This window comes from Lissotriton vulgaris, chromosome 7 (assembly GCF_964263255.1).
Source record: "Lissotriton vulgaris chromosome 7, aLisVul1.2, whole genome shotgun sequence".
In the NCBI taxonomy this organism is placed as follows: domain Eukaryota; kingdom Metazoa; phylum Chordata; class Amphibia; order Caudata; family Salamandridae; genus Lissotriton; species Lissotriton vulgaris.
The window spans coordinates 1329838683-1329865715 of record NC_141695.1 but is presented as its reverse complement, the minus strand read 5'-3'; the positions used below and the strand labels follow the sequence as shown (position 1 = coordinate 1329865715).

At 47.4% G+C, this 27033-nt stretch overlaps 1 protein-coding gene across 1 annotated transcript in view; it reads right to left on the bottom strand.

Moving 5' to 3' along the window:
* Nucleotides 1–27033, bottom strand: part of LOC147703615 (microfibril-associated glycoprotein 4-like) — a 742150-nt gene that overhangs the window by 166098 nt on the left and 549019 nt on the right. Inside the window, exon 2 of the mRNA XM_086931960.1 lies at nucleotides 10492–10579. Within this exon, the coding sequence (XP_086788086.1) occupies nucleotides 10492–10579 (88 nt within the window). The remainder of the gene's footprint in view (nucleotides 1–10491; nucleotides 10580–27033) is intronic.

Below are 27033 nucleotides of genomic sequence, written 5' to 3'. Positions count from 1 at the left end.
CGAATATACCTGGTGAAGTCAGCGCTGTGCTTCTGAGTGGAAACTGTCACTGTGGCGCAAGGAGAACACACCTCTACCCGTTAAAAGAAAAGTACCAATACTCGAAGAGCAAAAGCGAACGATTTAAACGTTGCAAATATCAGCACCTGTCCAAAATGTACAACTAGCTGGGTGACCCCTCTCTTTAACTTTCCCCGTTATATCACCGGTCACGTGGTATCCTCCTGTACTTAATTTCACAACCTTCCGCTAGACACCCGGGTGAACCAAGGCTTGGTAAAGAGGGCAATGCGTCGTCCTTGCCCAGATGAGCACTGGTTGCACCATCAACCTCTGCCTTTTAAACTGAGTGATCCTTCAGGTTGGCAATGCAAAAGTATCTGCGGAGGACAAAACAGGTTAGTAACTTACACCAGTTTCCCCTGTACTAACTTTAATTAAGGCTCTTCCAAAACAAAAGCACTTAAAACAGCATTGCCCATCTTGTAATGGTGAGTCACCTGACTGTCACCTATTACACTGGAAATGCAGCAATGCGCCAATAATACACTGCCTTCTTGCCTCGCGGGCATGTCTAACGTGATTATGGGTATGGCTTAACTTGTGCAAGCCGACTTCTGTTTAATAATCACCACTTTTAACTTCAAACTCATCCTACAACCGCAGTGGCTCACAGCGCAGCGCCTGGCTGTGATGGGACAGGCTTCCATCTTAAGCAAAAGTTGTAACCAAAATTATGCGAATAGCGCTTGCACCAAGCCAGAGAGATAGCTTTCCAGCAAATTGCCTTCAGTAAGGATGCTGGAATTTTGTACCTGCCGATTGATGCATTGGGCAAGCAATTATGAACCTCGATTCACTCTATTGTCACAATATGCATTATTCAAATTGTGCCTTTTATCTTATGAAATGCTTGCAAAAGTTCAAACAGTTTCACAACAACTCCTAAAGCCAATCATAACTTAGCTTCAGGCCGAACTAACTAGATGCAACTCGGGCGTCGAGAGGCTGTTGCGATATGAGGCAGCTTATCCCTTCTCAATATACATCAATAAATACAAGAATGCATTTCCCTGTAAAACAAGCACTGGCGTTGCCAATAGGTCTCGCAGTAGGAAAGTTGGAGCTATTGGTTTTGTAAATGACAAAGCCCTTTATGTATTTAAAATGATAACCAAAGTAAAAGGCATTGTTATTTGCAATTGTAATGGCTCCAACTGTCGTACTGCGAGACCTATTGGCAACGTGACTGGCGTTGCGTGTGTGAGTGGCGTTGCGTGTGTGAGTGGCGTTGCGTGTGTGAGTGGGGTTGCGTGTGTGAGTGGCGTTGCGTGTGTGAGTAACGTTGCCTGTGTGAGAGGCGTTGCCTGTGTGAGAGGCGTTGCCTGTGTGAGTGGTGTTGCCTGTGTGAGTGGCATTGCCTGTGTGAGTGGCGTTGCCTGTGTGAGTGGCGTTGCGTAGTTGAGTGGCGTTGCATAGTTGAGTGGCGTTGCGTAGTTGAGTGGCGTTGCATAGTTGAGTGGCGTTGCGTAGTTGAGTGGCGTTGCATGTGTGAGTGGCGTTGCATGTGTGAGTGGCGTTGCATGTGTGAGTGGCGTTGCATGTGTGAGTGGCGTTGCATGTGAGTGGCGTTGCATGTGTGGGTGGCGTTGCATGTGTGAGTGGCGTTGCATGTGTGAGTGGCATTGCATGTGTGAGTGGCGTTGCATGTGTGAGTGGCGTTGCATGTGTGAGTGGCGTTGCATGTGTGAGTGGCGTTGCATGTGTGAGTGGCGTTGCGTAGTTGAGTGGCGTTGCGTAGTTGAGTGACGTTGCGTAGTTGAGTGGCGTTGCGTAGTTGAGTGGCATTGCGTAGTTGAGTGGCGTTGCGTAGTTGAGTGGCGTTGCGTAGTTGAGTGGCGTTGCGTAGTTGAGTGGCGTTGCGTAGTTGAGTGGCGTTGCATGTGTGAGTGGTGTTGCATGTGTGAGTGGCGTTGCATGTGTGAGTGGCGTTGCATGTGTGAGTGGCGTTGCGTAGTTGAGTGGCGTTGCATGTGTGAGTGGCGTTGCGTAGTTGAGTGGCGTTGCGTAGTTGAGTGGCGTTGCGTAGTTGAGTGGCGTTGCGTAGTTGAGTGGCGTTGCGTAGTTGAGTGGCGTTGCATGTGTGAGTGGCGTTGCATGTGTGAGTGGCGTTGCATGTGTGAGTGGCGTTGCATGTGTGAGTGGCGTTGCGTAGTTGAGTGGCGTTGCATGTGTGAGTGGCGTTGCATGTGTGAGTGGCGTTGCATGTGTGAGTGGCGTTGCATGTGTGAGTTGCGTTGCATGTGTGAGTGGCGTTGCATGTGTGAGTGGCGTTGCGTAGTTGAGTGGCGTTGCGTAGTTGAGTGGCGTTGCGTAGTTGAGTGGCGTTGCGTAGTTGAGTGGCGTTGCATGTGTGAGTGGCGTTGCATGTGTGAGTGGCGTTGCATGTGTGAGTGGCGTTGCGTAGTTGAGTGGCGTTGCGTAGTTGAGTGGCGTTGCGTAGTTGAGTGGCGTTGCATGTGTGAGTGGCGTTGCATGTGTGAGTGGCGTTGCATGTGTGAGTGGCGTTGCATGTGTGAGTGGCGTTGCATGTGTGAGTGGCGTTGCATGTGTGCGTAATTGAGTGGCGTTGCGTAGTTGAGTGGCGTTGCGTGGTTGAGTGGCGTTGCATGTGTGAGTGGCGTTGCGTAGTTGAGTGGCGTTGCGTAGTTGAGTGGCGTTGCGTAGTTGAGTGGTGTTGCGTAGTTGAGTGGCGTTGCATGTGTGAGTGGCGTTGCATGTGTGAGTGGCGTTGCATGTGTGAGTGGCGTTGCGTAGTTGAGTGGCGTTGCGTAGTTGAGTGGCGTTGCGTAGTTGAGTGGCGTTGCGTAGGTGAGTGGCGTTGCGTAGTTGAGTGGCGTTGCGTAGTTGAGTGGCGTTGCGTAGTTGAGTGGCGTTGCGTAGTTGCGTGGCGTTGCGTAGTTGAGTGGCGTTGCGTAGTTGAGTGGCGTTGCGAAGTTGAGTGGCGTTACGTAGTTGAGTGGCGTTGCGTAGTTGAGTGGCGTTGCGTAGTTGCGTGGCATTGCGTAGTTGCGTGGCGTTGCGTAGTTGAGTGGCGTTGCGTAGTTGAGTGGCGTTGCGTAGTTGAGTGGTGTTGCGTAGTTGCGTGGCGTTGCGTAGTTGAGTGGCGTTGCTTAGTTGAGTGGCGTTGCGTAGTTGCGTGGCGTTGCGTAGTTGAGTGGCGTTGCATGTGTGAGTGGCGTTGCATGTGTGAGTGGCGTTGCATGTGTGAGTGGCGTTGCATGTGTGAGTGGCGTTGCATGTGTGAGTGGCGTTGCATGTGAGTGGCGTTGCATGTGTGAGTGGCGTTGCATGTGTGAGTGGCGTTGCATGTGTGAGTGGCGTTGCATGTGTGAGTGGCGTTGCATGTGTGAGTGGCGTTGCGTAGTTGAGTGGCGTTGCGTAGTTGAGTGGCGTTGCGTAGTTGAGTGGCGTTGCGTAGTTGAGTGGCGTTGCGTAGTTGAGTGGCGTTGCGTAGTTGAGTGGCGTTGCGTAGTTGAGTGGCGTTGCGTAGTTGAGTGGCGTTGCATGTGTGAGTGGCGTTGCATGTGTGAGTGGCGTTGCATGTGTGAGTGGCGTTGCATGTGTGAGTGGCGTTGCGTAGTTGAGTGGCGTTGCGTAGTTGAGTGGCGTTGCGTAGTTGAGTGGCGTTGCGTAGTTGAGTGGCGTTGCGTAGTTGAGTGGCGTTGCATGTGTGAGTGGCGTTGCATGTGTGAGTGGCGTTGCATGTGTGAGTGGCGTTGCATGTGAGTGGCGTTGCATGTGTGAGTGGCGTTGCATGTGTGAGTGGCGTTGCATGTGTGAGTGGCGTTGCGTGGTTGAGTGGCGTTGCATGTGTGAGTGGCGTTGCGTAGTTGAGTGGCATTGCGTAGTTGAGTGGCGTTGCGTAGTTGAGTGGCGTTGCGTAGTTGAGTGGCGTTGCATGTGTGAGTGGCGTTGCATGTGTGAGTGGCGTTGCATGTGTGAGTGGCGTTGCATGTGTGAGTGGCGTTGCATGTGTGTGTGAGTGGCGTTGCATGTGTGTGTGAGTGGCGTTGCATGTGTGAGTGGCGTTGCATGTGTGTGTGAGTGGCGTTGCATGTGTGAGTGGCGTTGCATTCGTGGCGTTGCGTAGTTGCGTGGCGTTGCGTAGTTGCGTGGCGTTGCGTAGTTGCGTGGCGTTGTGTAGTTGTGTGGCGTAGTTGAGTGGCGTTGCGTAGTTGCGTGGCGTTGCGTGGTTGAGTGGCGTTGCATGTTGAGTGGCGTTGCATGTGTGAGTGGCGTTGCATGTGTGAGTGGCGTTGCATGTGTGAGTGGCGTTGCATGTGTGAGTGGCGTTGCATGGTTGAGTGGCGTTGCATGGTTGAGTGGCGTTGCATGTGTGAGTGGCGTTGCATGTGTGAGTGGCGTTGCATGGTTGAGTGGCGTTGCATGGTTGAGTGGCGTTGCATGGTTGAGTGGCGTTGCATGGTTGAGTGGCGTTGCATGGTTGAGTGGCGTTGCGTGGTTGCGTGGCGTTGCATGTGTCAGAGGCTAAATGTAGCACAGGGAGACCTCCAGCGGTAAGACAATCAAAAACAACTTAGAAAACATTTCACAGTATGAAGAGATCAAACTCATGAACGAGCGTGATACACCTCAGCTAAAAATCATGATAAATAACAACACACATTAGAAGTGAAACTGCAAGTACAGAAGGACCAGCTTTGCTTGTTTAAAACTCCCACTTCAGGCAGATGAGTGTAATGTGTAAAGCGTCTTGTGCACATGAGCAGATCGGAGTCTGGAAGCAAATACAAACAAGAGGAATGACTGAGGCGCATTGGTGTGAAGCACATCAAAGGGCTTCTCCTCCCCTAATTAGGTGAGGAGAAGCCGTTCCGGGAAACTGAAAGTACGGCCGGCCTGAGGCCGGCCATGAATAATCAGGGGAGGAGAAGCCCTTTGATGTGCTGGGCTGGCTGGCCCTGAATGCGCGTGCATGTTATCACGTGGTTCACGTGAACAGCATGAAAACCGCGGGGCTTAAAGCCCTTTGGTTTGAAGAGAAAATAGCCGACTTGAATTCTCCCCATTTCCCATTCCTGCTGCTCTCCACTCTGTGAAACTTGCAAAATTGGGGGGCATACGTTTGAAAGCTCATATTGTAGACTTGCGCTTCCCTCTGTTGGGTAACCTGGTACAGTCCAGCCCAACATATATATATCACGGTGCCCAGTGACTGCCACCACTCGTGCACCACGGGGGCCACCGTTCTGCAGGTGGTGCAGGCAGGACACTAACTATAGAGGTATAAATATCATCGTTGGAGCCGGTGCCACTGGCAGGCTCCCTGCAGCTCCCGTTGCGGTTCGTAGGAGCGAAGGATGCAAAAACCTACCCAGGAGAGAGCCGCGAGGCAGGGGCCCCTGTTGAGAGGGGGTAGGTCACGCTGCCGGCCGCAGGTGTGACCCAGAGATGTAAGGCGTTATCCGGTCGGGATTCGACCCCACAGCCTATCCATGGCAAGTGCTTCACTCACCTGCTGGTGCAATTGCACTTCAGGAAGAAGACAGCATAAAAAAATAAGTGGATGGCCAGACAATTTAAAATTTAATTTAATTGCGGGTTTCTAACGCACTAGAATCGACTCCCGAAGGAGTATCTCCGCGCAATAGACCGCTGGGGAACCCGTCCTGGCTTTCCCTGTGAGATGGTCCCTATTGGGTATCTCCAAGATGAAACCAAGCATCCCCCGCGTATGTGGGGGGCCGTTGTGAAGATGAGGCAAGCTAATGCCCAGAGTTGCAGAGTGTGATCCCTGGTTAGAGTAGGCACCGAGGTGAGAATTATCAAGTCCGCTGACCCTGGTCCGCGGCCCTGCCGCGTCGGGAATTGAACCCTGGTCCCGGGCCATTTTCTTCTCTCGGGTCTGCCGCCTCTAACCAGTGAGCCACACCACTCCACCTGACTTCGGTCTAGACAATCCTAGAGGTTCGAAAAACACAAACCGTCATGGCCGCACCTCAGAAGAGACTAGGGACTTAATCATGCAACTTAGACCGCTCGGACACAGTGGAACCCTGGCGGCTTTAATCTTAATGCGGAATGCTCTGCCAGGCAGCGGGAGCTCCCCCCAGGGCATATATCGAGCTCTAACTAGTTGCAGGGTGTTATATAGTTACTCTGCAGCAGACAATAGCAGGAAGGGGGGCCTCGCTGCCCTCGCCACGCGGCAGGGTCCCCCTTCCTAGGGTGTTCTTGGTTTGATAGTCTGCCATTTATTGCAGTCTTATAACTCTACTTGTATTGTGTACTCCTTTGTAACATGCACACGCCACATTCCCTCTTGTAATGTATCGTTTGCTACCTCTTAAGTTGCAGGAAGGGGGGCCTCGCTGCACCCACCACACGGCAGGGCCCCCCTTCCCAGTGTGTTCTAGTGGTTTGAGGGTCTGCCATTTATTGCAGTATTATAACTCTACTTGTATTGTGTACTCCTTGTAACATGCACATGTCACTTTCCCTCTTGTATTGTATCTTTTGCTACCTCTTACATTGTATTTTGTTTGCTTTCGATACCTGCATCGTTATCACTTTTGCCTTATGTTATGTAACGTAACCTTTGCTTTATTAACATGCTCACTTTTAATTTTTTTCTCATGTATCATTACAGTTCCTATTGTAAAGTGCTCTGACACCTTTGGGTAAAATCCGCACTATATAAAAACGCATAAAAGGGGCCCTAGCAGCGGCCTGTAAGAACGACAGGCTAGGAGGGGTGGGGGGGCTGCAGTGGCCCTCACTGCTCCCCCAGCAATAACTGGCCCAGGCGATTCTACCTGTGGCGAGGCAGTCTCCTTGCTATATTCCTGAGCGGCCCGAGTTGCAGCAGGCCGCTCCACCGTTTGGGCATATTTATCTGCAGAGCGTAAACGGCTCTAAAGTGGCCACCATCTATGTTTAAAGTCCCCATGGGGGCTGTGATTGTTTTAGAGCCCCGGGGGCCCCAGCGTGAGGGCACAGGGTGCCAGACCTAGAGTGGCAATTCTAGCCGCTGTCCCGCTCGCAGAGGGAAGCTGCAAAGCTGCACCTCATGGGAATGTTTATAGTAGGGCCGTACGTGGTTCCATCACCTGGCCATAAGGAATGACAGTGCCAGAGGGGCCGGGAAAGGACAAGGCCTCGAGGACCCCCGTGTAAGGAAGGTGCACGGGGCACCACGGCCGCTGTGACCCAGCGTAGCAGTCTATCTGCCAGAAGCCCATAAACGTCACGCGGTCCCCACGGGGGGGGGGGGTCCTGGGGCTAGGAAACGCAGCAGCAGGGCGGGTATAAGCCTCTCTTTGGCTGAAAGTGTCCGCCATATCACCACAAACCCTAATCATCAGTAGCAGCTCTTAAAATGCTTGAGATAAAATGCTTTCCCCCTCCTTGCAGTCGCTGCAGACACTACTGACTATATAGCGCGCATCACTCTGCCGGGTTATGGCGCTATACCAGAGCAAAGGCCACGTTACAATTCAGGGTCGCACCTGTGTGCTGCCCGGGGATAACTGGTTTGTCTCTGTTTGCAAGGCATCCGTACCCAGGACGGCAGTGTGTTCAAAGGACCCAAATTTACCGGTGTTAGCTACGTTTGGGGGTGGAGAGGCAGGTAGTGCCTTCCGGATGAAACTCCCTTGCCTTTCAAATAGCGAGATATCGATGAATGTCGCGGTATCTTTACGTTGTTAGCAGGGGGGATGGGTAATTTTTTGGCATGAAGATGTTACCTAAGGTTTAAGGCCACCTCCTTGCCCCCTACCACGGCTCTTAAGTTAACCACCCGACGGCCCGACGACACTGTTGGGAACGTATTCTTGTTCACTCGAGCTGTCACAAGCGTTCAGGCGTGTCTGGCTGCTCGTGACAAGCTCGTGTTGCTGTTACTATATGTTATTGTTTGAACATCCAGAATGTTATCGGTTGTGCTGCATCTGTTGATGTGGCATTACAAGCTGTAACTTGAAGGCGTGAGCATCTAATAAACTCCGTCTCTGGCTTCAACCTTCTTTGTGCTGTTTTCGACTTCCCTACAGACACCAGTGCCAGAGCCTCGATGCGATCCCCCAGCCAGACCACTATACATACAGGAAAAGGGAGGTGGCGGGGGTCCACCGCTACCCACGGCCTGAGGTACGAAGCATCCCCAGGGCTTTTCCGGACAGCAAATGACTCACCCCCCCCTGCAGTGGCCCGCAGCTAAGCAGGCCGACAGCCGAGCGTCGACCCCCAGAAGTGGGGGGAGCGAGCCAAAGGGTGGGGTGGAACGAGATGCGAGAGGGGGTGGTAGATCAAGGTGCAACGCCCCCCTTGTCCCCTCTCGAGCCCGCAGCGCTTGCCGTGGCTGGGCCACAAGGCGACCCCAGGCTCCGCCTGACTGCCTCTATCTATGCCGCACCATGGGCCGACACCCGTACTAGGGGAGCCGTTGTCTCCCCTACCTCCCCTGATCTAAACATCCGCCTGGTGCTTGTTGCGCCTTCCCGCCATTGCTACCTCCTCGACCTGTGACTGCAGCGCCCTTAGGGGGGGGGGGCCTGCAGACAACGCCGCCAACTCACCCCCTACGGCGGCCCGCGCCTAAGCAGGCCACCAGCCCAGCTAAAACCCCCAAAGGGGGGGAGCGAGCAGAGGGGGGGTAAACAGAGCCGCACTCACCATGCAACACAGTTCGCGACTCATGCGAGAAGGAAACACAGCATCTGGGAGGGGGCCACAACAAGATTGCGTGTCCCCACGAGGCCCCCACTGGGCGTCCGGTGCAACAAGGAGGCACTCAACATGGCGAGGGGGACTTAAGTACCCCTCGCCCTGCCTGCTGCACCGGACGTGACGTCACGCCCCATGACCCCTAGGAGACTCCTCCTGTCTCCCGGGGGGGGGGTTCGAAGGGAGGGGGCGGGGGAAGCCCTCTGTTACTAGAAGGCCGCCCTCCTGAGTGGCCACTGTTGGTGACCTCGGGCAGCCGTAAATGTTTTGATTGTGCAGAAGTTGTGTGCTTCCTACACAGCGGTAAACATTTTGTGTATCTATCCAGTTGCAGAAGCTTGAGCTTTCTGGGGCACACACATGACACTGGAATGCTGTGAATGTGTCTTAGATGCCTAGATAATTTATGTTGTTGTTCTCTGGCAGCAGCACAGATGGGAGGAGGCAGTCATTAACCTGTGTGGAGTTTTAGGTCTGGCTTTGCATTGCTATTGTCAAATGGCCTTTCAACCCATACCAATATAGTTCTACAGTCCTTTGCTTTCACAGAAATACATATTCATTCCTATGCTATTTACCTGTAATGCTTCATTTTACCATACAACATTCTTTTAGAGCCAGACCTATTGGCATTTCCAATGCTTCTTTTAATTAGGTGAGTGGTGTGTATAATAGAAAAAACAATAAGAGAGGCCTGAACACTGGGAGCGATTGCTTATTTAATTTGAAAATTCTGAAACTACAATACAATACAATACAATATGTTTTTATTGTTGAATTAATAAAAATCCTTACAATAAGAAAGGTAAGATTAACCAGGTTACATTATAAAAACAAGAAAATAACAATTTTAAAAAAGAGTTAAAACTAAAAGTCTACTCGAAACCCGCCCAGTCTTACAAGATAAAGATTTATAGAGTGGGCTGAGGGTCACTAGCAACAATTCTGAAACTAGATCCCCAATTGATTTGATTAACTGAAACAATTAGAACATAATTGTTTCATAACGAATAACGGCTGTGAGTGAAAATATTTAAGATGGCCTCAAACGCTCCTTTTGACATTACCCCATGAAACCCTGAAGAGGGGCCGAAACACGTGCCAAAAGAGATTGAGCATTTGCTGCAAGGTTTTGTTTCTAGTGAGATATGAATTTGGAATAAAGATTGAATTTTCTGTGGAACCTTATCAGGATCATTTGCAGTCACAACACCGTGCCTCTTGAGAGCATTTTTGCAGTTAAGACTTGTTGGACTGAAACTCTCCGAGTGGTTATCCACACAAGATGCACGACTCTAGCACCGAGGAATAAACAGTACGCTCCATGTTGAGAAAAAACTTTGGAGATACCAAGTGTCGATTTTTTGAAGACGTTCTTGCAAAGGCAGTCTTGAATAAAAATAAAAAATAAACTTGCTCTGCTCCTGCATTATAGCAGGGGGTATGAACTCCTGTGGAGAGGTACAAGTTAAATGTAAAACAAAAATATTCCCCTCCGAATCCCTTTCTCATAACACTATAAAATGAGAAAACACAGCGGTTAACATTAACCCGTTAAGTGCTGCGAACGTTCGGCGGACGTCGCGTGCACTACCTCGCTAGTGCTGCGCACGTTCGCTGACCGTTCCAATTCCGCCCGCGCAATGGAACGTCCGCACTGGGGCGGAATTTGCGGCGCGCTTAACGGGTTAAACATTGTTACTTTACGAGTACAAAACAGGCTGTTATCATTGGCCATACCGTTCTGGGAAACGCTGGAGGATTGCTGGATGCTTGGCGAACTACTCGCCCACAGGAGAAGCAGCTGGAAAAGCGATACACACAGGGCCTGAAAGAGAAAACACAAACAGACTTGAATTGGAGAATTTTACACAGAGGTGATCCCCAGCTCATCCACATACATAGCCCCACAGTCAGTATAATTTAAAGAACACACAAGGCCCACCTTTCCTGTTTTTGAGATAATATGGGCCGTTATCTAGTAGAAAGAAGACAACAAATATCATTTTGCAACCTTTGCCAACATTGTACATCATCATCTGGCAGGAACTCACCTTTCTATTCTCAAAATAACATGTCCAGTGTAATCACTGGACAACAGCATTATAAACCTCAAAACAAAAAATGAAAATGTGTCAGAACTCCTTGGGCTTGAATTTAGGGGACATGGATGGGGCTTGTAAATTCCAATTATTCAGGGATCCTAATGTGTTGATGTGCTGTTCAGAATATTTTTACATTCAATGAACTTAAATCGAGCTTCTTAACTTAGCTGTTGGTCATCCTCAAAATCAGATATGGATCCCTTGCTCCTGGGTCGGTGTAAGACATCCTTCCTTAGGTAATGCCTCATCTTTCTCTCTTTTGCTCTGTAGTTAGAGGGGAAGCGACTAATATCTCGTGAAAAGTCGACTTTGAAGGCAAATGCCAGGTATTTAAAGCCTAATTTTCCCTAAGGAATTAAAACCTACCTCTTTGAGTCTCAAGGCCGACCTCAGCTTTCCTGTAGCCTAAAACGGATGTGTTGACTTTTTTTTTTTAAATCTTTTATAGTTTTCTTCTACTCTTAGTTCCCAGGTGGAGCCAAAACTTGAGCAGAATCTACAGGTGCCTTGGCCAGGTTCTGTCACAGAGGGGAAGCAACTCCTTTACCTCTACTTTCCAAGATCAAACATGTCATGAATTGAAAGCTTCAACATGACATTCTGCAGCCATGGCAGTTTCTTGTCTCTGAGTGCCGCCGCCTTATTCTGTCGGCTTGTGCAATCAGGAATTAGTGCCTTTAGATTGCTTCTGAGATCTATTAGGAGTCCGCGCCTTGCATGTTTGTGGTGGCCTGCTTTCAGGACACCTGGTCATGCCATAGAATGCCAAGGTGATGGTGGTTCCTTGGCAAGAAGTCAGCGAGAGATACCAGCGCTGAGCTTGGAGTTAGGTCTGGTCTTGGTGGCATCATACTTGTATCCATTTAACTTTTAATAAACCCTCTTCTGGTCAAGCAACATGTCTGCGTATTGAGGTACCAGTTCCTGGCAAGTGTTATGTTGCATTTTGTGATGGTGAAATATACCCATGCTGAATCTGCTTTTGTGTTTTTTATTTATTTTTCTAACATTGTCATGAGCACGTTAGCTGGTACACCCTGGTGATGGTGTATCATGTTTTTCTGACTGTGTGAGGTTATTCCATGTTTTAACGGTTATAAGAAAGATAAACGAGTGGTGATTGGTACTGAGTTTCTTGCTGTTCTGTATGGTGTTTATAGGAGCAGTGAATTATGTAGTGCTTTTTGGATAGAGTCTTGGGTGTATGCCGTTGTGTTTTTTGTGAAAGTCCTGTTTGTAGGTGTGTTCTACAGGGTTCGGAGTTTTGTTTACGTTTGGGTGTTCCACTAGGTGTATTCGTTGTTGTTTAGTTTATTTAGTGTGTGCTCCTTTTTCCTTTCATAAGAAAGGTGTGTGGTGTCCTGCTTTATTCACTTAGTGAAGTTAGAGAAGGCCTAGGCAATGAATGTTTCTTGGCAGGAAGTTTGAGCCAGTGCTGAGCTGAGGGAAAACCTGCTGCTGGTGAGGTCATTCTTGCATTCAGCCAACTTGTAATAAACCCTCCCCTAATTTAGGGATGTGTCTGCATACTTCTACAACTCAACATGCAGTACAACAATGAGATCAAAGAACTGACGTGTGTAAAAGAAGAGTGCACAGTACAGCCAAAAGGAACAACAAACAAGAACAGAAGACTGACAAAAGAGTGCAGAGAGTAAGAAGACACAATCATGCAGAAGGAGACAGCTAAAGGACTGTACAAAGGAAAGTTCACACCGCTGCCTTAGGAATTAGAAAACACCAGTGCCAAAAGGGAAGCAGCACTAGGCGGAACTGTATAAATGTAACTGTGTTCCAGTGCCAGCTGAGTCACTTAATCTGCTGCCGGGCAAGTAGGTGCAACTGTTACCAATCAATCAATCAGTGACATTTATAAAGCGCGCTACATACCCGTAGGGTCTCAAGGCGCTGGGGAGGGGGGGTGCCGCTACTGCTCGAACAGCCAGGTCTTCAGCTTCTTCCTGAAGGAGAGGTGGTCTTGGGTCAGGCGCAGGTCGGACGGGAGGGAGTTCCAGGTCTTGGCGGCCAGGTAGGAGAAGGACCTTCCTCCTGTAGTCGCTCTTCGGATGCGGGGGACGGCGGCGAGGGCGTGGTTGGCTGATCGGAGGTGGCGTTTGGGGGCGTAGAAGTTGACTCGGCTGTTGAGGTAGCTCGGGCCTTGGTCGTGTAGGGCTTTGTGTGCGTGGGTGAGGAGGCGGAAGGTGATTCTCTTGTTGACGGGGAGCCAGTGAAGGTCTCTCAGATGTCCGGAGATGTGGCTGGATCGTGGGATGTCGAGGACGAGTCTGGCTGAGGCGTTTTGGATCCGCTGGAGTCTCTTCTGGAGCTTGGCGGTGGTCCCGGCGTAGAGGGCGTTGCCGTAGTCCAGTCGGCTGGTGACGAGGGCCTGGGTGACGGTCTTCCTGGTCTCTGTGGGGATCCACCAGAAGATCTTCCGTAGCATGCGTAGGATGTTGAAGCACGCCGAGGAGACGCTGTTGACTTGCCTGGTCATGGAGAGGGAGGAGTCCAGGATGAAGCCCAGGTTTCATGCATGGTCTGTCGGTTTGGGTGCGGTGCCCAGGGCGGGAGGCCACCAGGAGTCGTCCCAGGCGGAGGGTGAAGAGCCCAGGATGAGGACCTCCGTCTTGTCCGAGTTCAGTTTCAGGCGGCTGGTCGTCATCCACTCGGCTACCTCTTTCATCCCTTCGTGCAGGTTGGCTCTGGCGGCGGCGGGGTCGTTGGTCAGGGAGAGGATCAGCTGGGTGTCGTCGGCGTAGGAGATTATGCTGAGGTGGTGTTTGCGTACGATGGCCGCGAGGGGGCTCATGTAGACGTTGAAGAGGGTGGGGCTCAGTGATGATCCTTGGGGGACGCCGCAGATGACTTCGGAGGCCTCTGACTTGTACGGTGGTAGGCGGACTCGCTGTGTTCTTCCGTCGAGGAAGGAGATGATCCATTCCAGCGCCTTGTCCTGAATTCCGATGTTGCTGAGGCGCCGTATTAGGGTGCGGTGGCAGACCGTGTCGAATGCCGCGGAGAGGTCTAGGAGGATGAGGGCCGCTGTTTCTCCATTGTCCATCAGGGCTCGGATGTCATCGGTGGCGGCGATGAGGGCGGTCTCGGTGCTGTGTTTGGCTCGGAAGCCGGACTGTGAGGGGTCGAGGGATCCGTTCGTCTCGAGGAAGGCGGCCATCTGCTTGTTGACGGTCTTCTCGATGACTTTGGCTGGAAACGGGAGAAGCGAGATGGGGCGGTAGTTCTTGAGGTCGGTGGGGTCCGCTGTTGGCTTCTTGAGTAGGGCGCTGAGTTCGGCGTGTTTCCAGCTTTCGGGGAAGATGGCGGTGTCGAAGGATGTGTTGATGATGTCTCGCAGGTGGGGTGCGATGACAGCGTTGGCCCTGTTGAAGACGTGGTGAGGGCAGGGGTCGGTTGGTGATCCGGAGTGGATTGAGTTCATCGTGCGGATGGTGTCTTCTGTGCTGATCGGGGTCCAGGCGTGGAGGGTGGTGGTGGGGGGGGGTGGCTGGTCGGTCGTGGTGTGTGTTGGTTGGTTGTTGAAACTGCTGTGTATGTCCGTGATCTTGTTGTGGAAGTAGGAGGCGAGGGAGTTGCAGAGGTCTTGCGATGGGGTGATGTCGTTGTTTCCTGCGCTGGGGTTGGAGAGCTCTTTCGCGATGTTGAAGAGTTCCTTGCTGTTGTGTGCGTTGTTGTCCAACCGGTCCTTGAATGCTGTTCTCTTGGCGGCTCGGATCAGCTGGTGGTGTTTCCGGGTGGCCAGTTTGTAGGAGGTCCTGTTGTCCGGAGTCGGGTCCCTTTTCCAGACTTTCTCGAGGGCTCGGCAGTTCTTCTTGGAGCTCTTGAGTTCGTCGGTGAACCATGGGGCCTTCTTGCTGCCGGGTCTGCTGGGCGGGGTCCTCAGCGGGGCGAGTTCGTCCGCGCAGTTGCTGATCCACTTCGTGATGTTATCGGCGGCCTGGCTGGGGTTCGCTGAGCTGGCAGGAGGGTGTTGGCTCAGGGCGGTGACGAGCTGGTCTGCTGTGATCTTGTTCCAGCTTCTGCGGGCGGTGTGTTGCTGGTGTTGGTGGGTCGTCGTTCTCTTGAAGGTGAAGTGGACGCAGCTGTGGTCCGTCCATTGAAGCTCTGTGGCGTGGCTGAAGTTGATGTCTGTGCTGGATGAGAAGACGGCGTCGAGAGTGTGTCCGGCGAGGTGGGTGGGGGTGGACACCAGTTGCTTGAGTCCCAGGTTGGCGAGGTTGTCGAGCAGGGTGCTGGTGTTGTGGTCGTTGTTGTTCTCCAGGTGGAAGTTCAGGTCTCCTAGGAGGATGTAGTCAGCGGAGGGGAGGGCATGCGGGCTGACGAAGTCGGCGATGTCCTCGCTGAATTGCGTGCGTGGTCCAGGGGGTCGGTAGATCAGGGTGCCTCTGAGGGTGGTGTTCGGGTTGGTGCACAGTGATAGAATGGTAAAAGTAAGAGCAGCAGTAGGTCAATTGACTGGTAGATCAGCACAGTTTGAGAAACACGCACAATTTTGGTCAACATCGCAAAGAAAAATGGCCAATCCCTTACAACCACAAAACAGACGCTCTCGCGCATGAAAAAACACATTATCATAATCATTGGGAGGGGTCAACATTTACCTCCAATCCAACAAGTTGCATGTGTGCACCGACCACAAAACAACTATTCCCATTGTTTCAGGAGTCATTTTCAAAGTCCCCACCAAGGATTGAGAAAAGGATTCTGCAGCTGTGGAAGGTCTTATTCATCACTACATGCATACCCAAAATAGAAACATGTGAAATTGCCTCTGACTTTGAATAGTATGTGTGCCTTATGGTGAATGGACTCTTGTCTCGATCACCAGTACTAGATCAAACGATCACCACCACGACAAATAGGCGTTTGATATCTGCAATAACTGCCACAGATCACACAAAATAGAAACATATCCTGGAAAAATATCCTACAGGGATAATCTCACATCGCAGAAAGTGCACAAAGGAGACTAATTAACCTCAAGCTCTCAAGATCCTAAAAAGGGATGCTTCCAAGATTAAACGTAATGAATATCTCTCCGACCCTAATACTACGCTTACTGATGTCGGCACAAATTTGATATTGAGATTTTATTCAAAATTAAGGATCTGAGAAAATGTCTGAAGAAACAGTAGTTTGCTGACTCCTATACCTAGCCTTGCTCAAGAAGAACCTCCATCCCTCAGTCTTTATAGAAGAAATCTCAAAAACATTGACCAAAGTTAGTGCCAAATTTGCTCACCTCACCAGCAAGTAACAGTTTTTGTACCAGTGGACAAATTCAGCCAGTACCGATGGTGCTGTCCAACTGAGCAGATGAAGTCAAGGCAAATGTTCTAAAAATGGTATTGACCAATCGCCTCCCAGCAAAAGTGAAGGCTGACAATGGCTCGCTATTTAAGGCAATGACTTCACATAATAACTCGGGTACCTGAGAATGGCCCACAGAAAAATAGCATCCAGAATGATGCGAGAGTTTAATGATTTATGAGAAAACTGAACAAAGTAATGCATTGCTGAAATGGAAAGAGATGATACTGAAAGAACCACATACCAATTCATTAGGGAACACTGCAACATGTCATGTCTTGAAAAGCAAAACTCAAGCATCAATGTTCACTGGCAGACACACTATCGACTCAGTTCACACATCGAAAATGGACCTGAGGAAATTCTGAGATGCAGACAAGATTGAAATAATCAGTTGAGAAAATGGGGATGCCAAAGAAATTTAGCATTCTATATGGAGATTTCAAACTAGTATGTGAATGTCACAAGATGAGCAACTTCAGAGTACCATATGAATCTCAATCCTGGACAGTGTAACATGAACAGGTACAATGACCCCACCCAACGTGAAGAAGTGTGTGAGTCGAGAAACATCACTTACTTTCAGAGAATCAGTCAAACAATGCAGTAACATAGTGGAATATTCCCCAGAAACTCTGGGAATTGTGGATAAGTAGTCACACAATCTTGGACAGATATGCTAACTATTGCCAGTGACCAACAAATACCACTCTAGCATCAGAATGTCCTAAATAACCTTTCCTGGACTACTGTTATATTCCAGGTTAGGCCCATGTAGCGAAGCGTCTTATTTCTTACACTGTCCTATTTTTCAGCTTGAACTTTTGCAAATATTTGCAATTTCGGATTAGTTTCTCTGAGACTACTTTGTTTATAAATCTAGCTTCGTACTACATTATCATGATGCCTCGAACATCATGTACTTAGCCTCTTTATGCACTGGGTACAAATGTCATCCTATCTTCATCCACGGGGTGACAGGGCTATGTACATATCCCTAACATTGCTAATCTACACATACATCGCAAGGCAGCTTTCTATTATAAATAATGAGCATCTCGGTAGATTAGCAGAGGAGGCACTTCAGCTGACACCAGGGGTATCTGCATGCTGAGACTTCACATCGTAGCAGTCTGACATCCCAGCGAGGGGGTGTCCAGTTTGTGACCAAGCCGGGCTACTACATTCCCTCTCACCAGGTAATGGGACTGGCTCGTCCCTTGGGGGGTTTCTTGCCTTCTGACCTACACAGACTATAGGTACATTCAGAGTAAGATTTTGCATATTAGGAGTACACCTGATTACTTCCTTCTCTGTATGCCTGCATATGTACACTTTTTTAGCCCCATGGTAGAACCGTATCTACTATTAATGCTCTTGGTGCTTCATCTGTTTCTGTCTACTGCTTATCGCAACACACTCAAATTACTTTCATATTTCACTATAGTAATACAATACATCTATTCTATACAAGAATAACATTGATTCAATAAATATATTAAAAACATCCCTGTGTGTATTGTATACTTCTCTGAGCACATGTAAGCACGAGTGGCTGAGTGAAAGGTTCCGATCTGTTTCCATGATCCCTGAGGGGTCAGGGTTGTCATGTTCAGTGGTTGCCAGAAACCATTCACTCCCTGGTAAGGTTAGTGGGGCTTACGGTAGCACTGTGAACTAGCTGGTCTATAGGCCAACATATACTGTGGGGTGTCCAGAATCAGTCTAGGCACCAAGCCCCTAGTTTGTTGTCCAAACAAACACGCAGATCCTACGGATTAGTAGGAACTACACTACATGGTGCGGCCAACGAATGTTGCCTTCTTATTTACCAGTCTATCTGATTAGTTCAGCTGTGCTTTTCTCAGAGACCGCTATTCACATCAAAACCAGAGACGTACATGGTGGCAAGGGAAATTTGCCTCAGCTGAGTTGGTATACACTATGTATTAGCTGTAGGCTATTCAGCTTGTAGGATAAACATTCCACCACATTGTGCTAACCCTGTCTCCATAAATTCATTTAATTAAATACCGGTTTCTTTAGCAGAGACCTAACAAGCTGAGGACATTGAAGAACAAGAAGTTAGACTAAATATTACAGAAAATTACAGATATGCAGTTACTGTGAAATAATTACATTATGCCCCCTGGCATCATGTGGGGACGTTACCTTTGTGGTCAAGGCACACAAGGCATTCAGAACAGAGGTATTGTATTCTTGGGTCAAGTTCCCGGCTGCACATCCATGCACGCACACAATTGTTTCACACTTTCATTGAAGATGAAACACCATAAGAATACTTTCCATACGTGGACATAGAAATTCCGTTAACTGGCCAAGAACATATAAATTGGTTTGATGGTGCCCTCCCCCACACCATAGAAAATGTGAGACTCGATCCCCTCAGTGAAGAAGGAGTAACCTTGCCAGTCTTAGCTGCTTATACACAGCATGGTAATCTTGCTAATTTAAATGCAGCAGAAATAAGAAAATTATACAAAGATCTTGTAAAAATGTACAGAAACCTCGCGTAATACATTATGTGAACACTTACAGTTAAACCTGTGTGAACAGCTCAGGCTGCACAACTACAATTCACTTCTATGGGTATAAGCCCTCGAACACTGAATGCCGTTATGGAACAAGTTCCTACCAGTCAGGAGCAAATTCCATTCTGGATAGCACCGAAAATTGGTAAGCTTGAAGAAGTTTTTCTCCATATAGGCCTGCAGGAAAATCACAAAATATTAAGTCTGCTTGCCGATAGGGATGGCTCCAGTTGTGGAAGATTGTGCCACTTGGGATACCGTCTTCGCTGCTTTCATACCAGAACACACGGTACTCCTTCAATATAAGTTCTACCTGAAGTATTGAAACTAGTACACAATAAGTACCGGGCAGCACCTGCCCTGGACTTAGGGATAAAACTGGTAGGGAACTTGGGCACAGTATCCTCTATATTTGGAACTAACAAAACCGGGGAGGCAGCAGCGTTGGCTGTACGCCAATGCCTAAAGGAACTTCCTCCTGCATTGCAGGAGCAGGAATTATTATTAAAGAAACCTATACTACACTGGGTAGAGATAATTTGATGACCATACATGGGAAACCAAAGGGTAAGGGTAATTCTGAAAAGGATAACTCCGAGCAAGCACCCGATTCTTCCAAGAAGAAGTGGAATAAACAAAAGAATAGACAAAATAAAACATGATCAAGGACTGGGCGTCCTCAACAGGAACCCACAAGGAAAAAATACAATTTAGGACACTGTGATAATATTAGAAAGCCTGACAGGTATCAGGATACTGAGACACATTCCTCTCGTTCCTTTCAGGATTTATACGATACACGTTCAGAGAGAGGTGGACAGACAGAGCATAGATCTGAAGAGCATGTGAAGTTGAAAACGGAGACACATCGCACTTTGTACTACATCATCAAAAAGGAAGACACAGAAAAGACTCCTAAACCTTGATGCAAAAATAAGAAGGTAGCAGGGATCAAAATAAGACATTCCCTGGCTACTGAGGACTCTGCCTCTGAACGGGGAATGGACACTGATGATGCTGGACAACGTGGCTGAGGTCACAATAGCTCACCGGAACCTGATGGATTATCTGGGGGTGGTTGCGCTGAGTAAGCATAACACCGGAAAACAAGGGTAAGTGTCCCCCATTCTTTATACAAAATTACACTCCAATTGGAGGGGACGCACCCAGGACAGTTAAAGGTCTCTTTTAGGAGAACCTGACTTATGAGTACGATATTCTTTTGGCTGAAAAGGATTGGTCACCTGAGTTCGTAATAAATTGTCTACCAGGAGAAACTGTAATTTTACCTGCTTTTTCCAAACTCGTTCCAGAATCAGTTAAACATTCATACACGCAGGATTGGGCATTAGCGATAGCCCCTACACTATACCGAAATCCTGTTGGGTGGGATGCTGAGTCTCAATGTTTTGAAATCCTATTAAAATCAGTCCTCAACCCCAGAGATAATACCCAATTAAACATGAAGCTAAAAAACTATTTAGAGAAACACTATATCAACTTGGAGATCAAGGTATAATAGAAAACTGCACCTCACCCATGGATAATCCCTTGCTTTCCGTAATGAAAGCGGACAATTCATACTGCCTGGTCCTAGACTGTAGACATTTTGAACACTTCCACATGCACATTTGCAGTGCAAAATATAGTGCCACACTAATGAATAGCATTGTGTGGAAAAAATACAAAACAACAATAGATATCTCAGATGGAATTTTTGCTAAAATATAGCACCTGGAAGCATATTCTTGACAGCATTCTCAACGCTAGGGTCTCAGCTGCAATATTTCATTTACCACAGGGGCATAAGAACAGCCCGGGCTGGTTTCAGCAAGAGTGACAGAGTTCCTTCAAAAAATTTATTTCTTTATTTCTTTATTTTCAAAAACCTTTATAGCACCCTCAAGTTACACAGCGGAACGCCTACAACCCAGTGGGCTGGCCGCTATAGCAGTTTGTAGGTCACATAGCAACACTATAAAATCAGTAGTACATTCTTCAATATTGTAGTCAGTAATTTAGCTGCCACGATGAAAGGGTGCAGCACATGCATATGTATCTCAGAGAGTATTGGTTTTTTTGTTTTTCTTTTCTTTTTTTCTTCCCCCCCCCCCGCCCCCTGAACAACAACAAATCAAAGTAACTGTTAGGAATAGTAATGTGGTCGTGTGTATAATAATACTGATCTTTTGTAGCCACCTCACTGAAATACCCCTTTCTGGTTCCCCTCTCATTCTCGCCAACCACCCCCGGCTGCCATGCTTGTGCTTGAGTAGACATCCCTCTCAATTGGTGATCCATGTAATCCCTCTACTGCCTATCCTGCATGCTAATGTGGCGAGACGCCACTTTCCCCGTCCCTGGTTCCCCTTTCTCACAAGACGTCCAGAATACTAGCCCTCTGTCTCTTCCTCGTCTGACTCATCTTGATCGTCCTCTGGCAAGGGATCACAAATCTCCCCTCTGTATACATTCCATTTGGTCCAGATTTTATTCCACTTCCCCGGGCAGGCACGGTTAGAGTATACCGCACTTTCCGTTATCATTACTTTATCCATATTTAGACACTATAATGATTTGGTTGGCACTTCCGCCACTCCCCATCTTTGTGCAATATCTCGTTTCGCTATCATCAACCCCACTGTAACCCAGAGTTGCCCATGCCTAGAAATATCTGTAGGTTCCCACACGTTTAAAAGGCACCTTTTCGGTTCTGGCAACAGTGATATTTCTAGTGTTTGTGAGATCGTTCGCTGTATTTGCCGCCAATATTCCTGAATCCGGGGGCAGTCCCATATGGTGCGAAAAAACGTGCCTTCCTCCCCACACCCACAAAGGCAGTAAGGGTGTTGTATCCGGTTAATACGATGCAGCATTGTCCTTGTGTAGTATACCCTGTGTAGTATTTTCAATTGTACTAGTCGCAGCCGCGCTGAGATGCCCACTTCCTTAGGTGAAGCTAGTGCTTCGTTCCACTCATGTTTGTCCATCTCACTGGTGTCCCCCTCCCATTTCGCCTTCAAGGATAGTGTTGGGTCTGGTAGGTTGTTGAGCAATTTGCGATATGTGAGAGATGTTGCGCGTTCAACCATAAAGTCGGTAAGGAGGCGGTCTTCCAGCGGGGAAGACTCGGGCAGGTCTGTGTCCGTGGGCAAGGCCGCTAGCAATGCATGTTGGATCTGGATGTATCTGTAGAGCTCCCTTTCACTAATTCTCTCAGTCTATGGAAGGGTATCACCCCTCCCCTTTCCCAAAGATCGCCCACCGTGGAAATTCCTATTGTGTCCCAGTGTGAGAATCCCTTGCTGTTCCTCATGTTGCCAAGGACTCGAGAGTCCCACAGCGGGGTTAGCTTGGTGATCCTCCCCTTCCAACCCAAAGCAGCCGTCGCTTTATGCCAGAGTGCTACCGTTAGTCTGGTGGGTCCCACTAATGCGCGAGTTTTGCGTTGGTCATATAACGGGGCCAGTAAGCTGTTAGTGCCCAGTTGCGCCCTGTCGGCCTGGAATGCCGGCTCGGTTTGTAGAGTATGGATCCATTGGTTGATGGGTTTAAGGTGTGCCGCCCAGTAGTACAATTTTAGATTGGGTAAAGAAATACCACCGTCAAACCACCCTCTATGCAATTTGGATTGTGTGATACGAGCTGGGAGGTTCCCCCATAGGAGGTTGGATACCATTGCTGCAACCTTTTGGAAAAACCTAGGGGCTACCGGGTCGGGTGTATTTTCAAGGACATATAAGAATCTTGGCAGGGCCATCATTTTATAAAGTGCAGCTCGCCCCAAAAGCGTCAGCGGGAGTCTTGACCAAAATTGAACGTCATGTTTGAGCCTTTCTAAGTGGGGTTTCATATTTTTGTCCATGAACTCCGCAGGGTCAGTGGTGACCTGAATGCCTAGGTACTTAAACGATGTACCAGCTATCCTCAAAGGACATTCTGTGTCAAGGACCGGGGCCTGCCCCTTCAGGACATACAATTCTGATTTGCTCCAGTTTGGTGTGTATCCGGATATCCTTCCGTGAGTATCACAGAGGTGTAATAGAGCAGGGATTCCGCTGTCGGGATTGGTTAGATATATCAGCATGTCGTCTGCGTACAGGGACAGCCGGTCCTCCCATACCTCCTTCCAGCATATACCCTTAAGTTGGGGTGAAGTTCTAATAAGAGTGTCAAGGGGTTCCAGCGAGATTGCGAACAATAACGGTGACAGGAGACAGCCTTGTCTTGTGCCCCTGCCCAGAGGGAACTCCCGTGATATATGCCCATTGGCCACCACCCGAGCTACCGGGTCGGTGTACAGCAATCTTACCCATGCAATAAAGCGGGGCCCGAATCCTAAGCGCGACAACGTCTCAAACAAGTATGCCCACTCCACAAGATCAAAGGCCATCTTAGCATCAAGTGCCAAGATCACTGCTTGAGTCGCCACCGAGTCTGCCCGTGCCAGTACTCCGTGCAATCTGCGTAAATTTAGCGCTGTGTTGCGGTGGGGCATAAATCCGGACTGGTCCGGATGTATAAGAGACGGTAGGTGGGGCAAAATTCTCATTGCTAGGAGTTTGGCAAGAATTTTGGCTTCTGCATTAAGCAGCGATATGGGGCGGTAGGAGGAGCACTCTTCAGGTGGTTTGCCTGGCTTGGAGATGGCCACTATTGTCACCGCTCTCTGATCTGGTGGAAGCGTACCCTTCCCCAGACATTCCTTAAACATCCCTAGCAGATGTTTACTGAGGGTCTCAGGCATCGCCTGATACCATTCCACAGGTATTCCGTTGGGTCCCGTTGCCTTACCCGGATTTAAAGCACGGATCGCCAGTTGTATTTCTTCAGCGGTAATGTCTGCGTCCAACTCTTTTGATATGTCCGAGGTCAACGTACTGACCTCGATTGGAGCTAATATTTCTCTGGCCATCTCGGGTGTTACTGTATGTTCAGGGGTGTATACCCGTTCAAAGTGGTCTGCGAGCAGTTCTACAATGTGTCCCAGGTTAGTGTGTACGGTACACAGACAAAATATCGAGTTTTAAATTTCGATATACAATTATATCGAAGTTTAAATATCGATGGGACATAATATACAAGGTAAGTAATATCGACAGTCTTAATATCGATATTAGTATGATATTAGTAATTTCGAAGTTTTAAATATCGATGTCAATAATATCTAAATAAATAATTTCAATGTTACTAAGATCGATTTTTAAATAAATTTTGTGTATATTATATTGTATTTATTATGTTTTATTATTTATTTTTAATATAACTTAATTAAATATTGTCTTTTAGTACTGTAGCGGGTTGTGGGTTTATAGGGGAATAGGGTGGGAAGTAATTTAATTATGTTAAATTAATTATTAATTAGTAGGAATTATTAATTAATTAATTGAGAATTAATTTTTAATGAATTTTAATTAATTGATTAATTGATAAATATGTTTAGTAGCGGGTTATGGGTTTATAGGGGAATAGGGTGGGAAGTAATTTAATTATGTTAAATTAATTATTAATTAGTAGGAATTATTAATTAATTAATTGAGAATTATTTGTAAATAATTTTGATTAATTGATTAATTGATAATTATGTTCTGTAGCGGGTTATGGGTTTATAGGGGAATAGGGTTGGAAGTAATGTAATAATGTTTAAATAATTATTAATTAGTAGGAATCATACATTAATTAAAAATAATTGGTAATTTTATTTAATTATTTTGGTAATTATTTATAATTAATTGATAAATATGTTCTGTAGCGGTTTATGGGTTTATAGGGGAATAGGGTGGGAAGTAATTTCATTATGTAGAATTAATTAATAATTAGTAGGAAGCATACATTTATTTTTATTAATTGGTAAATAAATTTATTTAATTGGTTATTAATTTTAAATAATTAATTAATTGATAGATGTAATTTATAAGTATGTAATTTAAACCCCTACGCTATCCAACACTTTCCCTACTGTTGCACTCTCTGGAGTTGGAATAGTAATTGTTACCCCTACACTATCCAACACTTTCCCTACTGTTGCACTCTCTGGAGTGGGAATAGTAATTTTTACCCCTATGCTATCCAACACTTTCCCTACTGTTGCACTCTCTGGAGTTGGAATAGTAATTGTTACCCCTACGCTATTCAACACTTTCCCTACTGTTGCACTCTCTGGAGTGGGAATAGTATTTGTTACCCCTACGCTATCCAACACTTTCCCTACTGTTGCACTCTCTGGAGTTGGAATAGTAATTTTTAAACCTACACTATCCAACACTTTCCCTACTGTTGCACTCTCTGGAGTTGGAATAGTAATTTTTAATCCTACGCTATCCAACACTTTCCCTACTGTTGCACTCTCTGGAGTTGGAATAGTAATTGTTACCCTGACGCTATCCAACACTTTCCCTACTGTTGCACTCTCTGGAGTGGGAATAGTCATTTTTACCCCTACGCTATCCAAAACTTTACCTACTGTTGCACTCTCTGGAGTAGGAATAGTAATAGTTACCCCTACGCTATCCAACACTTTCCCTACTGTTGCACTCTCTGGAGTGGGAATAGTAATTGTTACTGCTACGCTATCCAACACTTTCCCTACTGTCGCACTCTCTGGAGTGGGAATAGTAATTTTTACTCATACGCTATCTAAAATGTATTTCGCTTTTTTATTAGTATTATGTTGTTATTAATTGTTATTTATGTGAATATTTTATGTAAATAAATGTATTAGTAATTTATTACATTTTTATTTGTTTTTAAGTTATGACAATAATTAATTTAGTTATTATTAATGAAAAATATATTATGTATTATATATTTATTAACATTAATTTGTATTACATTATGTATTAATTTTAAATATTATAGTACATTTTTAAATATGTTTATTACATTTATAAGTATTATTTTGTTAATATTACATTTTTATTATATTTTTAAAAAACGATATTTTACAAAAAACGATATTTTTGTCATTCTATATTTTATTTTCGATATTTTTGTACTTACCTTGTTAGGGATGGGATTCCTATATTTTTGACTTCGATATTTTTGTTCCGATATTTTTGTATATCGATATTTTTGTTTTCGATATTTTGTCAGACATTGTGTGTACCCCCCCCCGCGTTCATCTTTCAATCTTTGGATCCCCCTTGAATTACCTTCTCTTTTATCGAGCCACGCCAGCATTCTCCCCGCCTTGTCGCCCACCTCATAGATCCTATTTTGAGTATCGGCTAGGCTTTCTTTGACATGTATGCGCAGGTGATCGTTGTACAGCTGCTGTTGTAATGTAAGTGCGTCTAAGGTAGATGGAGTGGGAAGCTCTTCATGAGTTTTAGTCAATTCCCGCAAAGTTAATTCCAGGTCAACTAGTTCCTGAGATCGTTCTCTTTTGTAGCCCGTGATGGAGTTTATGGCTTGACCTCTTAGGACCGTTTTATATGCCTCCCATAGTACCTCGGCGGAGCGCACCGAGTGGACATTCTCAGTGTAGTATTGTGCCGTTGTCTTTTTGAGAGCCTTGCGAACCTGGGGGATCTTGAGGATAGGCAGCATGTATGGGGTATATGCGTTTACGTGTTTGTCTCTGTGAGGAAAGTGTGAGAGTAAGTGGGGAGTGATCCGAGATCCCTCGAGGGTGAATCTCCATTGCATCTATATAATGGAGACCATCTCCCAGGGTCAGGAAGTGGTCAATTCTAGACAGACTACCATGTACTGCGGAATGGAAAGTGTATTGCTTCACCGCGGGGTGAAGGTGCCTCCAAATATCAACCAGTCCCATGGCTGTCAGGAACTGCTGGAGGCGGGGGACCACTCCCGTGGAGACTGGTGTTGGAAACCTGTCAAGTTGTGTATTCAGAATTGCGTTGAAGTCCCCCCCAAGGATAACCTCCCCCTCTGGGAGAGACAGAAGAAAATCACCCAGTTTAGGGAGGTGCACCGAGTGTAGCGCCGGTGGGATGTATACCGAAACTAGGTTAAAAAGTCTCCCTTCCCACTGGCCCTGCAGTGCTGCGAAGCAGCCTTGATCATCAGTCTTGGTTTGTAGGGGGATAAACCGTGTGTTTTTTTGCATCAGGATTCCGGTCCCCCTGGAGCCTGATGTGAAATCAGAGTGGACCATCATCCTGTATCCTCTTCTATCCATGGCAGCCCCCCCTGTTAAGTGGGTTCCTGCAGTAGCGCTATGGTGGGTTTTTGTCTCTTAAGCGCGGTTAGTACTAGCCCCCGTTTCACCTTGTCTCCCAGCCCTCTCACGTTCCAAGTCATTAGACGTAGGGAGGGACACTGTATCTCGGTGT